The 14,855-nt window shown below is 32.3% G+C and overlaps 1 protein-coding gene across 3 annotated transcripts in view; it reads left to right on the top strand.

Annotated features, from left to right (window-relative positions):
• LOC123714117 (protein scarlet-like) overlaps positions 1-14,855 on the top strand; it is a 50,699-nt gene that overhangs the window by 18,536 nt on the left and 17,308 nt on the right. For all 3 annotated transcript variants that reach the window (XM_045668258.1, XM_045668260.1, XM_045668257.1), the window contains exons 5-6: positions 6,628-6,780; positions 7,805-8,043. In XM_045668258.1, the coding sequence (XP_045524214.1) occupies positions 6,628-6,780; positions 7,805-8,043 (392 nt within the window). The remainder of the gene's footprint in view (positions 1-6,627; positions 6,781-7,804; positions 8,044-14,855) is intronic.

Below are 14,855 nucleotides of genomic sequence, written 5' to 3'. Positions count from 1 at the left end.
TTTTCCAATTCAAATTTCACGGAGACGGACAAATTTTATAAAGATCGATACTTCTATAATGCCATTATTATTATTAAGCCTTTATTGCTGAGACCGAGTATAATACATTAACACTTATTTAAGTTACATAAAGACTTAATTCTAATATATAAATAATACTTAATCTAATACAGCACTTGACCCGTTTTGCGTGTTCTGTGACACATAGGCCTCTTCCAGCTGCTTACATTCTTTTCTAATGTTAGCTATTCTTGTCCAAGTTGTGCCTCCTAGTCTCTTTATATCGTCTGTCCATATATTGCTCTGTCTTCCTCTTTCCATCGCGTGGTTGCCATTCTGTAATTGTTATTATTTTATTTTTGTCCATTTCAACCTGCCATATGATGTCCTCTACTTTGGTCGCTGATCTTATCTCTTCTGCTCTTTTTCAATGTCTCAGTGTTACACTCACCATGCTTCTTTCCATTCCTCTTTGGCATGTTCTCTATAATACCATAAAACACAGTAAATAAAGCTAAATTTTTAAAACACGGATTTTTATATAAATTTATGGATCGTCAGACAATCAAATATTGTTCGTTAAAAAACAGTTACACATGCCTGACATCCAAACAACGACAATACTGTTTCTCATTATTACAGTGTACTTTGACTTGGGGCCAATTTAATGAGAAACCAGGGCCTTGTCTCGGCTTCATATTAAAATATTTTGAAAAATATACTCAGGGATAACGCAGAATTATAATGGTGAAATATACCGTAACAAAAATTTTTTTTTAATAATACTAAGTAAATAATTAGTATTCAATACAAGGGCATTGAAGTTCAAGTTCTGTATATAATTGGGCCATTTGAAGAGTGAATGTGCGTGAGAGAATTCCATATTCACTTTCAGAAGTCACACGCATAACGCCGTTTATCCTATTAGACCATTGTTAATGAAACGATTGAGTTATTACATGAAACGTACGTGTTCATTTTAACAAAAACGGAATATTTTAAATTAACGTTTATATTGATATTTATTTTCAACACACAAATATATAGGGGTTACAATATTCTTAAGCTATAATAATTGATTTTTTTTTGGTCCCTAGGGCAATGTACCTTTAATGCTGGCAGCATTTACTCGAAGCATTTCGATACTTATTCGTTGTTAACTGATGTTATATGATATACTTTTGGAGCAGAACTTGTATCCTATAGAACCCAAGTCGAGCAAGCAGTTTTAAAATATACCGTCTTATTTAGCTTACCAACGATTTTAGTGTCTAAAACCTACGTTTCCTTCACCGTACGCGCGTTAGATTCATACCTGCGTATAGATGAGCCCAAGATTTATAGGACAACTAGTATAAAAGTACTTGTAATTAAAACATCGTAATCTACAAAAGATCATTCCTAAATAATTTAACCTCAAATCTACGTAAGTGTTCTCTTATTTGTAACTAATAAAAACCCTATATGTAAGGTGATATGTCGCTCGCTTGAATGGTCTGTTGGTCAGTCCACCTGCTTTCTACAGAGGAGTACATTTCGATGGGAAATATATGTGATATTAATATTTATTAATATCGAATGACATGCCTAGATTACGTGTGTACGGTTCGATAGCTGTAATTTAGTACCTATGTCACACAATAGAAAAATAATCGAATGGCGCTAAAACCCTTTGTAGGTAATCATTTTTTTATGAAAAATGATATATTCTACTAGAAATAAAGCTTTTATATATAAATTATAGTTTTATTTAAAAACTTTAGCTAAACCAAATTTTAATTAATAAGAGCTTGTGGTGTCGTTGAATTAAGTTTATAAATAAAACAAATAGTTTGCGTTAACAAAACGTATTATTTATTTATTATCACTTCGTTGCATTACAATATAAAAATTGAACATAATTAAATGATCAGGAGGGCAACTGACGGCCTTCTCGCTTTCGAGCGATGTCTTCCAGGCAACCACTGTGAGAAAAAATGCACTAAATTAGATAAAGTAGGCAAGAAGTGCAAAAATATATATTACAAATAGTTACATTAAGACAAAACTAAACAGGAACATAAAACTAAACTGAAAGAGGATACGTAAAAATTATTATGAACCTATACGTATATACCGACAATGGGTTTCTATTTTATAGATTAGGGGACTGATAGATATTTTATTTTACGTCTTATAGCAGTGCTTATCTTCGTCTCTGACCACATTAGCCTTTGAAGCGTGATTTATGTATTCGTTAATTAATGATTTAAAAATCTGTGGATACAGTCGATTCATCTCATTGCATCGTCTTATTTATCGTATAATATACAGTCCAAAAGGTATTGAATAAAAACGAGGTCTCCATAATTTCCCAGTGTCAGCAAGTCCTATATAAAGTATTTATCCATAACCTGTCGTGGTAATCCTCTTTGTTTACAAAAGCTTACAATGGCTTCATTGTAGAAGGGTTATACAATTGTACAATTTTAAATGGATTTGATACATTGTTAGCTTATAAAGTAAATATGGGAATTACATAGAATTCATCACCTAACTCTTGCTCCTACGGTGATGATAAATATCGGGAGGACACCGGCGTCACCCACATCACTTGTCTATAAAAAAATGATCAAAGAAGATTGCGTTTTCCTTTCGTAGTGCGAACATAAATATTAATTACACACTTAGACAATAAATATTAATTAAATTAGTATGCAAGTTTTAGTCCGATTTTTAACAAAGCTTTTTGCTAATGGCTTTTGAATGCATTCTCTTTAATAGCCCACAAAACGCCTTGAAGAATAAATGTGAATGTGTATGAATATTAAGGTGAGATCTGTATCTCAATCTGATAATAGAGATAAAATCAATTTAAATAAAACGCAGATATAAAAAGCCTATAACTGTAGTCCGAGCTAATAATGTTAACGAATTAAATTTTCTTATACAACTTAAACTGTTTAAATTAAAGTATATATAGTGTTTCTTCAGAATTTTGCAAATGCAAATTTTGTTTTTAAACAAATACGAATCTCAAAAGCGATAGAGTATGAGGGACTCGACTCCATGCTACTCGGAGAACAGATTGAGCCATACCCAAACCTCCAACACAACCACATCAAAAAGCGTTCAAAGTACCGAACGCATCTGTATTTTTTAAATATTATCTTAAAGGTTTCTTCGTCTAATCAAATGTTGCTGTTGTTGTACAGGGGCAAAACGTAGAAACACATCGGCAGACTGTTCAATCTGTCTAATAATGGTTTAGTTGTACATCGTTTCAGAACTTAAATTTCATTGGGGACTCACATTTTTCGTTTTTTTCATCAAAGTTCTTTAGTAATTTTAAAAGGTAAAGTTATCATGTCGAGGTGCTTTTAAATAACTTTTTGAGACCACGATAAGATCAATTTTTATCGACTTCGTAATATAGATAAATAATAATAATATATTAAGCATATCCGCGATTCTCACAGCAGTGCCTTGAGCGTGCTCCTGTTACACTGTGGTTATGCGTTCGAATCACGGCTGCGCACTTAGTAAGAAAAATCTATTGCAGCCGCTTTCTATACTTGATGCATAATCGAAAATTATTTCCAATCCTGATTTATTGCAATTGATCGAGAATTATCTATATGACAATCCCTGTTTTGAAATCCTACTAAAAAAACATTGGTTCCTCACTTTGTTTCGTTTCACGTGTTGCCTTTATTTGCCAGGAACTTTATTACTGCTCGAAGACAGAAATTTGGACTAGAAAAATGAAAAAATTAACAACAGAGGTTTGATATAGTTCTAGACTAAAATTAGCAATGCAAGTTTTGGAAAGCAGATTGACTATTGATCCATGAATCGGTTATTGAAAAGTATTTTGTAAAAAATGAATTAAAATATATCAATCGTAGTAAAAATGGGATGGGGATTGAATATAGAAAACGGCTGTAAGAAAACGTCCTTATGAAACCGGCGAGCTATCGCAAAAATTGATGGCGGACATTACGCGGATGACTTGTAAATAAAGAGATTATATAATGAAAGATTTAACCCATCGCACGCCACTATGTGTAGATTTTAGAGGCTATCTACTAAAACTACTGAATATAGAAATATTTCTTGCAGGTTTTTGTCTCGCTTATGTTTAAGAATATAATTGTCGCCACAGCTGTATATCTTTAGATAAAAAAATATAGATAAATTATATATTCCAACGATTCCTTTGATCCAACAGATTGAAACTGATAATAGCTAGATCAGTTTCCAGTTTTGATTATTCAAAATATCATGTTTTTTGATCATAGATAGGTTATTATGTGTTGCTATTCGATTTATGATTTAATTTAATGATTAATTTACATTTTATTTATAGAATTATATTTAAAAGTGATACAGAGGACGTCCAGAGGCTATATTCGGTATATATGAAAAAAATGGTCAATTCCAAAAATAACAGTAGTTTATTGATATAAATTAATTATAATACTGATAAATTACCATCATCTTTCTCCAAAAACAGGCAGCCATCAACTCAATCATTGTCTATTATGTACTGAGAGCTATAGAAACACTAAATCATTTATTCGTTACGCGTTGCTTTTATAAGTCAATGGAATATAAAAACACAATCTTAACCAAAATCGGGCCCATCTCCGATTTGAGTTACCAGCAATACTGGTTTTCAATGGGCCAGAAATGTCTTTCTAAATAAATCAACATCACTACAGACCACAATAAAAACAATACAATGGGGACGTTAGTCTTTCTTACTTATAATTTACCAGCTGCATGCCGTGCAGGTTTTACGCAATCAATAAAGAACAAGCACGAGATCCCTTACACAAACACATTAAATTAAATAGCTATCGAAGAAAAAAGATTGACGAGTATCGTAGGTGTAGTGAAGCTAAACAGACACGAACTCGCATACACAGCATAGTGCACGTGTACTTATTGTATAAAGATCGACGTGTTTTAGCCGTCAAAAGCTTAAATTATCGCATTGATTAGTTTTAGATTGTATTAGAATACCAAGGGCGTCTCGAGCAAATCGTTAAGGGCACCTCTAGAAGTGAGTGCAGAGGATAGGAAGAGTTGTATAAAGCAACTTGAAAATTTAAGTTGGTGTTGGTACAATAATTAAGATATATTAAGCAATAAAACATTATAAAGTTGTCCTTTAATTGATTCTTTACGGGAGGCAACTGCCGCTGCCTTCTTGACATAGACACTCTTGACGAATACTTGACAAAAGTATCGTAAAATTAGTTCTATCTCTGACCGATTTCTTAAACGTATATAACCTTTATTTATAAACGATTTTAGAGGATTCCTACACGGCTAAGTGAAGCGGTTGGTTATGTTAATTAAATTTATTCGTTCCATCGATTTTATCTCGTTTTATTTCATTCGATTTATTTTTTGTTATCTGATGTAAATATCTGATATTAACATCCAATTCCTAGGCAATAGGAAACTAGATTTAAGCGATAGTGAGACATACGATATCTCTAGATAAGTGGACGAGTTTTTAAAGCTAGAATAATGTTGACGTAAAAAAATTGCTAAATTTTTAATGCCACCTGGAGTTGTTGGTTTTTATTAAAAATATTTATATTATTTTATCTCTCTATTTAAACGTTTCTATCTATATAACTGAGGCTATTAAGTGAGGCTATTAAAATCAGGGATAACTTGACCTTGTCCACAGCGATCGTACTTTGGTCTCAAAGGAACACTTTGTAAAACAAAGAATAAATAATATAAATCTTTCTTTGTACACTTTTTGTGACCGTGTAGCTTTTTTTCTTTCAAAATATTTAATTATTGAATACATTATAAAGTGAAGTCGGCGGCAGCGCCTGCTGAACACGTCAAACTAAAAATACGCATTCTTGGTTTCACCAATAGATAGACAGTATTATTACTGAAGTTTGGGTGTAATTTATAATGGTTTCATATAAAATTATTGAAACATAACGATTATTGTTAAAGAGCTCTCAAAACTGCTCCGAAATACACGCAATCCATGTGCGCTTAAATGGATATTAATTTGTTTCATTTTATATCTAAATCACCAAGGATAGTATAACTGATTTGATTGATACTATTATTTAATTTGGGTCTTGAACTCAGGTAATCCGTGGCCAGTAATCTCAAAGTCGAAGGAGTTCCTCGTATGACCTCGTATTTACTAACATCATAATATTGTACATAAAATCAACATAATTATTTAAATATTTGTTAAACAACGGTCTGTATTTACATGTCCTTTGTAAAACTTCTTTTAACCTCCGCACCGTGTACTTATAAGCTATCCGATAGAGAATCCAATAAAGTTTCCCGTAAGCTCTTTATCCAATTATAATGAACTTACGTGCGACCGGTGTGGTGCACAGTGGGCCTAAATTATTATTATTATTTTTTAACGTAATTGGAGGCAAACGGGCAGGAGGCTCACCTCATGTTAAGTGATACCGCCGCCTTCACATTGCCAGAAGGCTCGCAAGTCGGCCGGCCTTAAAGTATACCAGTAAACTATTTATGTTATGTTTAAAATTAAAAATGTTTAAACGTACAATACGTTCCTATATATTAAAAGAAAACTAGTAGTTGATAAAAGTACAAGACTACATACAATAATATTTCCAGGCACGCCTCATGATGGATAAACGATCGACCACTAGCACCAGATCTCGCCGAGTGCAGCAACTTCTTGGAGAACTGGGAATTTCCACTTGCACGAGCACAAAGCTGAAGGCTTTGTCTGGTGGCGAGAGGAAGAGAGTCGCTTTGGCTGTCCAAGTAAGAATTTCTTGTACTTAAAATTTAAACACATAGTTGAAGAAGAAATTAAACGCAAAAGTGTAGTAATTTTTATTTTAAATTTTACTTTAAAAAACTACTCTTGTTTATTACTTTTTAACAGTTCCAAATAACAGACAAAATAGTCACCACCATGTGTAGCACAATATGAGATAAAATGAACTTGGTAATCGAATCTTACGACCACGCTACGCTACTCTCATTATAAAATACAATTATTGAATTTAAAACTTATAATCATCAACATTTTTTGATCTATTTATTTTACAGTTTCTATAACCTATAAATATTTAATTAATGGTTATAAAAATACAATAAACGCAACGCAATAAATCCAGTCAATTGCCACCAAAATCTTCCATTTTAATATTAACATACTGTTGAGAATTTGTATCGAATACGGTACATCTTAGAGCAATATAAGACGAATAAATTAATCGTTAATTAAATGTCAAGAATGTGATATCTAACAGCAACTAGTAAACAAGTTTAAACAAAAACACGGTTAATCCGTTGGTCTTTAGTATATTAGCTGAAATATGTCATTCTGGAACTAAAATATATTATAATTATTAGTACATCCTTTGAAGGTTTACTCGTATTGTAATCAACACCATTAAAAGTTCTGAAAAATTTGTTTGACGGATATTGAAAGTGGATTTGTGTTTTGTTCGTGACTTATTGCTAGTATGAGTTTCATGTCAATAATGAAATATAATAACAGAATAGTGCAGTAATACAAATTAGTCTCATGATAAAGAAATTGGTGTCATGTTCGGTTAGAACTGATGGCTAGAAGTGCAACTCAATCCTTTGATCGTGCGTTTAATCTGCACCAATTTTTCCTTATAACTTAACAACACTTGTTAGAAAAGGAAAACAACGACAGCCTGCAAAAATGTATGGTAAAAGCTAAATCTGGTACCAACCAATAACCACCACAATGTAGGTCCACTGTTTCACAGCATTCTTCCACGCTATAACAAACCTTTCTCTTTCTCAGTTGCTCAATGACCCTCCAATTCTATTCTGTGACGAGCCGACTACAGGTCTCGATAGTTCGGCCGCTAACTCAGTGGTATCACGGCTGAGACGTCTCGCAATTGGTGGCAAGCTGGTGATATGCTCCGTGCATCAACCAGCATCTGGAGTATTTGAGCTGTTCCATCAGGTGGTGCTGTTGGCGAATGGAAGAATTGCATTCCATGGAACAATAGAACAGGCTGACCAGTTCTTCGCTTCGTAAGTTTTTTTTATTATATTACAAAATGAGATTATAGCTTTGCTCAAAGATATCGTTATTAAAAATAATTTCTGACGCCGAACGAGGACGACGTTAATTAATGTTATTAAAATCGGAATTAAAAAATACTGTATAGTCATACGTTTAACAGATATATGTTGGCTTTCATAAATCGTTGGTGATATGAGTACTGTTCCGCTAACATTTCCTTAACATATAGTTAGCCAGCGTTGTACAAAATGTCATTTATCGTGGGATATTGTGTCGTTACTCCTAGCAAGATTAAAACATCAATTCAAATAGCTCACGTAAATTTGAGCGCTCTGACATACACACATACACAATGTCATATATTATGAAACTGGTTTAGATAATCTACTCGTTCTAGCTGTAAGATTAACCAGTCGAATACGTGACCAAACTATCCAACCATCTTCGGGGCTTAACAAATCCATTCAATTCTCAATGTCATACAAAACTTTTTTCCACAACAAATATTTAAAATTGCGTTAAATTTTTAAATAGGATGTTACTTTGATTTAATCCATGTCAATCAGATTAGATTATACTGAATTCACCTTCACCGATTTAAGATTAAATTTCTAATTTAACCACAAACAAAAACTAAAGTACAAGACCGCGGCTTTAATCAAATTCATTTAAATTTTTGCTTCTGTACTGTTCAAAACATTATTATTATTATAGCCTCTTTATTTCCAAAACGAATAATATATTTTAAACAAGTATATCATATGATTAATTAGTACATAATATGTGCATGCATTAAAAATACTATTTTATTTATCCTTAAAATCCAAATCATAATTAGTAGTTTCAATGTCTATAAATTTTAAGTAATAAATTAATCAAAAAACATATTAACATACATTTGGATTGGTAACCAATCACGCATAAATTTTATTAAAATAATTGGAATGAAAGGAAATGCTAACTCTGGCAATTTTTTTGTAACAAACTTAAGTCAAAAGAAAGGCTCAAAATAGGAATCAGATAGTCAATTGTCAAAATCAAAAACTAAATTGAAAGATTTAAGTTTATAATTCTAACCTGTTATTAAAATTTTCACCCATAATTCATATGAGATTTAAAGTAATAAATATACTTCATACCAAAAAAGATCATCACTTTCAATATCTATTATGATAATCTATTTTCCTACAACAAATATTTGACTAGTAAATTATAGACTGACCTTCAAGATAAATATATATTTAGATATTTATTTCAGTGTTATAATAACACAGACAAATTACATAAATTTGACTAAAATGCTTAAGTTGCCTCAATTTACGGTGATTTTATTATTATGAAGTCATCTATAAAACACTTTAACTTTATAGTAGCCGATATAAAATACATTTATGTACAGTTTTATTATCCATGCAGGATTTAGGCGATAAAACAACAAATGGCAACAAAAGATTTTTTGCTTTTTTTCTTGTTTTTGAATCTAGACTAAAAAGGGTATAAAGAGTATATATATATTATATCAACAGCGTGATTTACTGTAAAAAAAAACGATGTGACGTAAGAAGTGAAACTTCTTTATGACCTTATTTTTCGAAAAATGATCAAATATATGCAACTTTACGGAAATTTGTAAAATAAGATAAAGTTTAACAAAAGGCTTTTACTATCATAGACATGAATACAAAAAATACAATTATTTCATTGTACCTTATTACTACTAAGATTATAACAGAATTTCATTAATTGTAATAGAATGATTACTATCATTATTAATGGCTTCGAATCTCTTAGAATCAACCGTGATAGGGACAAGAAAAAGATGGCGCGTAACAGAAAAATGTGACGCATAACCGAAAAATGTGACGGTAACTTTTTCCAATGACAATAAAGAAGTTTCACTTCAATCATTTACATCAAATATTTGGTGGCCTGAACGACCTGTGCACTGACAATAGATAATGACAGATAATAGACATATAATTTCATGTCGAGTCTACCACTGTGTTGGACTAGAGATGCTATTGAACGCGCCATCGCTTGTTTCTTTCTTGTTCACTGTTGAGGAATGAAACCGCCTCGCTGAATCTCTTGTAAAGCAATTGTTATTTTTAAGCAGATATGATCCAGATATCTTCTATTAAGTACGTATGCAAACAAACGCCTGTTTACCATACTTTTTTACTCGGATAGAATATCAACATATATATTTAATAGACAAGCTGTTACCTTACTACATTTGTCTTTGTAAATGGAATAAGTTTTTCTGTTAATTATTTATATTTCAAGTTTGTTTGTAATTAGTACCTAACAAAACAATGAAAATGTTGACGTGAACAATAAATCTAAAACAAATAATCTGGGCAACGAAAAGCATTACTAGTGACATTTTACACCTTTTAATATACGGATTTCGGCGCGTAGGTTTATCTTACCTTTATTTTTATTAGATTATCCAAAAGAGTTGGATAATTAAATTGATTTTTCAAGGCTGTCAAATATTTAATGTTATATTTATATAAAACTTATTTTACGTTTATATAAAAAATCAAGTATTTTCATATATGGTCGGCGAAAAATGCAATATTTCTTTTATTTCCGAATCTATTTACAATAAACTGTTCATTACCCGTAGGTTTACAAAGGTCAAATATTGAGTATTTATGTATTATGATTAATAATTTTTTGCGGTGTTAGGAAGTTAACGATATTTATACTCTCTGTACCCCATACAGAGGATTAACGGCTGAGAGAATTTAATAGTGATCTTGATTTGGCTGTATATCTATGTGAAGATGGCTAAACTGGCCAAGGGTCGAATAACTTCCGCTCTAAAGAACTTTATTTCATAGTAATATTGTTAATAGCGGAGTATATGTTTAACTGGGGATGCGCTGAGGTTGAAAGGAACTTGAAAGCATTCTTTCATAATATTATTTTTAACCGTCAAGTAGAACACTTGCAAGAGCGCTTGCGATACCGACAGCGAAGGTTGCAATATCACCAGAGAACTGCATCGCACTTGCATACAAGTGCAACTTTGGACTCGGCATTTCTCGACAGCAACTTTAGTCGACGCATTATGAAATTAGTCTTCGTGTTATAAATCAATTCTATCTGTCTGTCTCGCTCGAACTTTCATGTCTTATGTTAGGTGTAGTGATGTGCTTAAAATTGAGATTGAGCGTTGATATAACCATTTAATTTCTGCAAAACCACGTTAGTAAATCAGTTCTCTATTGTGCGTATTGCGTAACGAATCGTAAGTAATGTAATAAGTGTCATAACGAAAAAGCTTATATTTATAGAAGAAGCAAGAACCCTTACTTGTACCGGCAAATCAAACAGGAGTCAGAGTGCTAACGAAGGTTATGTCACATGTGCCAAGGTGCCCAGATGCGCAAGTAGCTAATCGTATCGATAACGGGTTGCATTGCGTGCACATTCCTACTGTCAGTGACAGTTATTGCCCGACGTCTCAGTTTTGGAAGTAGGATCAGGGACATACTGGTGACTGGTTGTACTTGAATTCATGTATGCAGTGATATTCGTTATTTTTGACTATGTATTTGCGTGTTGTTCCCACGAGATTGTAAGTGCGTGCTCCTATTTCACAATGCTTCCTGCTGATGTCATGTGGAAAATGGTGTGATGGATGCAGCTCCTTACAAACGTTGTAATGTAATACAAAAAAAACTTAATAAGAGTGGCAGAGAGTTGCCAGTTCTTCTCTTCCGTTCTACGCCCTTGATTTGAGAACTGGCAGTAAATATAAAATTAGAAACATTTAATGTATATTTCTTTTTAATTGACGTTCATAAGTGTACATTGTGTTACCTATATGAATAAATGATTTTGACTTTGATAATACACCAATCTTTTGCAGCCAATATTTTCAGAACTAGAATTTGAACATTTAAAACGTAATAAAAATTGATAGCATTTAAGCTTAGATGTTTCAAAATAATTTTTCGTGTTTTAATAATATATGTAGATAAATGCGGGGAAAACAAATTTATCCAGCTAATATATAATAATTATTTATTCTTATAATTAACAATAAATGTATAATATAAATATTCAGACCAAAAATATCTTAACGCGTTACAAATTAGCTCGTTCTGATGAATTTTTGATTATCGTTACATTAATTAAATAACAAATCAAGTTTTAAGTTCTTTTTAATATGTATCGTTTGACAATAATTTACATCTGTATTATAATCATTACGTATTACATTATTTCTAGTTTATATAAAGTATACTTGTTAATATAGCCCTAAAATTCTTGACTGGAATAGAACATTTCAATATCCACTAGAAAGACAAAGATAAAACATTCCTTTCCTGAAGGTATCACAAGGATAATTATATGTAATATTCACCCAAAATCTGTACATCAGGAATTACATTCATCTTAGTGTCACTTTTTTTCTGAATTTCTACTTTTCACGCCGAATCACGTGACAAACAAATAGACAGTTTAGTTTAATTCTTGTTTAATTACAGAAAAATGCATTAATATTAGCGAAATTCGAATTAAACCATAATAAATTATTTTTCAATCATTTTGGAAGTGAAACTTCTTTAGGCGCATTTGGGTAACATTTTTACGGAAACGTAACGGAGATGTGCAGAGTTTTTGTCGAGGAAAAGGGAGAGAGCGATTGAGACCGTTTCAGAGAGAGTGTGAAAGGAAGATCGAGACATATACGCTATTGGTTAATGTATTCGTGTAGTAGTTTACATATTAGAACTTTAGATGGCAATTGTCGCATAACGCTTTGTGCAGTAAACGCAGATTATATTTATTTATATTATCATTAGCACATATACAGTGTGAAAATAGTGTGAATATACAAATACATGGAGTGATCATATACTGGTACATGATCATCTATTGGGGCTTTAATCTTAGTAATACTTAATTTACTAAGAAGTTTCACTTCTGACATATGTACGCATGGTTTTTTAATGTAACAGGAGTTATATTAAACTTATACAGAACCAGCCATCTATTTCAAAGTAATTCAAAGCTATACTATAACCCACGTCATAAGTTACTAAACCAGCCAAAATGGGATTGTCCTTTAACCGTGATTCATACGCTGGCAAGTTAATGTACGATAAACTTTTGTTTGGTTATTTGAGACTTATAAGACCTTGAAAGGAATAACTTGTTTTCTGAAGAGTTATATTTAATTAGGGCCATTTATATCTTTATAAACGCTTGCATGAAAATCATTGCATCACTGGGACGGGGTGGGACAGGCGTGTCAATCGCGTGATTGGTAAATAAGTTGACGTTTTTGTCCCGCGCGGTGTACGATGCGCCAACTTTCCCCACTCCCTTGTTTAAGGCTCAAGAAGTTTGCCGGTATCTGTTACTAAGGAACGAACCTAGACATGACTTTTTATGCATAACATGATTAAAGTAGTCTTAGTATAATGTATTCGTATTAGTTTCTTATTCGTTATAAAATCGTACAAAAGGTACTATTTTTTTTAAGTGATTCTAATTTAATAATGATAATATAGGTTAGGTTAGTTCTAGTAGTAGTTAGGCATAATTGGTCGATTAAGTCATATTAGTCTGGGAAAAACAAACGAAGAAAGAATCGAATTTTGCTGTCAATGATTGGATTAGAGATCAATTGCTACTGTTGAAAGTAGTATATTCTGTAAACCTTCGAGTCAGTGCTGTGTGCAAGTGAACACTATACTTGGATACTATGCTATTATTTTAACCATAGTTTCGTAGTTACATTTTCACATCGATGCAGACAGACTAGACAACTCGCCTGTCCTCAAAACGATTGATTGATTAATAGGTACAGTAAAGTACTATTTAGTCTTAAATGACGTGATTTTCAATTTCATTTGTTATTATCTCAGCTGTAATTTTTGTCGCTGTTTATCGAATCATCTGACTTAAACTTGAACTCGCATTCATATAATTATTAAAATTTAAATCGATTTTCTAGATGGTTATGTTAATGTTTTATAATAAATAGGGTCAAAGCACGTTATCATCATGTATTATGTTGTTTTTGGTTATAATTTTACGTTAAACTGTATTAATATGTCATAAATCCTTATAAATTATAAAGTCGCCCGGTCGCGAGTCTTTGTATTAGCGCGATATTACAAACTAAAGAACAGATCTGATTCAGGTACAGTTTGCTAAAAATAAATCAGATCATTATGAGTCTGGGCCTCAGATTTCTGTATCTGTTACATGATTTAAACTAATAGGCAAGTCGGTGATCAGGCTCCTGTGCCTGACACACGCTGTCGACTTTTCGGGTCTAAGGCAAGTCGGTGTTCTCACGATGATACTCACATAGAATCGAACCTAGAACAGGGTTAGAAGTCGCGCTGAAGCCACTATGCCAACTCTTCTCTCAACACCATAACATGTACGAGAAATATTCAGTGTGTTAATTTATATAAGTTATCTGAAATATAACAATTGGGTTGGTAAAATCTTGCCAAAACTCGCGAACTCTTCGCGGGCGTAGATGAAGGCGGAGTCTACATACAGAAAACCAATCCTTAAAAAAACATAACCAGTTATAGATAGCAAGCAGTAGTCTCCTAACGTGTGCAATTGCCAACACGCGTTCACACCTCGGCCGAGCATTCTTCACCCGCCTACGATACCTAGTAATATAATTAAATATTTTTGCTAACCGAAGTCTAGTAGCATTAAACATATTTTATGTGTTACCTTCGTTCATTATTATGATCGAGATCAGTGTTGGCCTATTCAAAATCAAAATCAAAAGTTTTTATTTCAAATAGGCCTTTGCAGGCTCTTATGA

The sequence above is a fragment of the Pieris brassicae genome, chromosome 9 (genome assembly GCF_905147105.1).
Source record: "Pieris brassicae chromosome 9, ilPieBrab1.1, whole genome shotgun sequence".
Classification (NCBI taxonomy): Eukaryota; Metazoa; Arthropoda; class Insecta; order Lepidoptera; family Pieridae; genus Pieris; species Pieris brassicae.
Note: the sequence above shows the minus strand (reverse complement) of the source record. Positions and strands in the feature narration are given on the sequence as shown.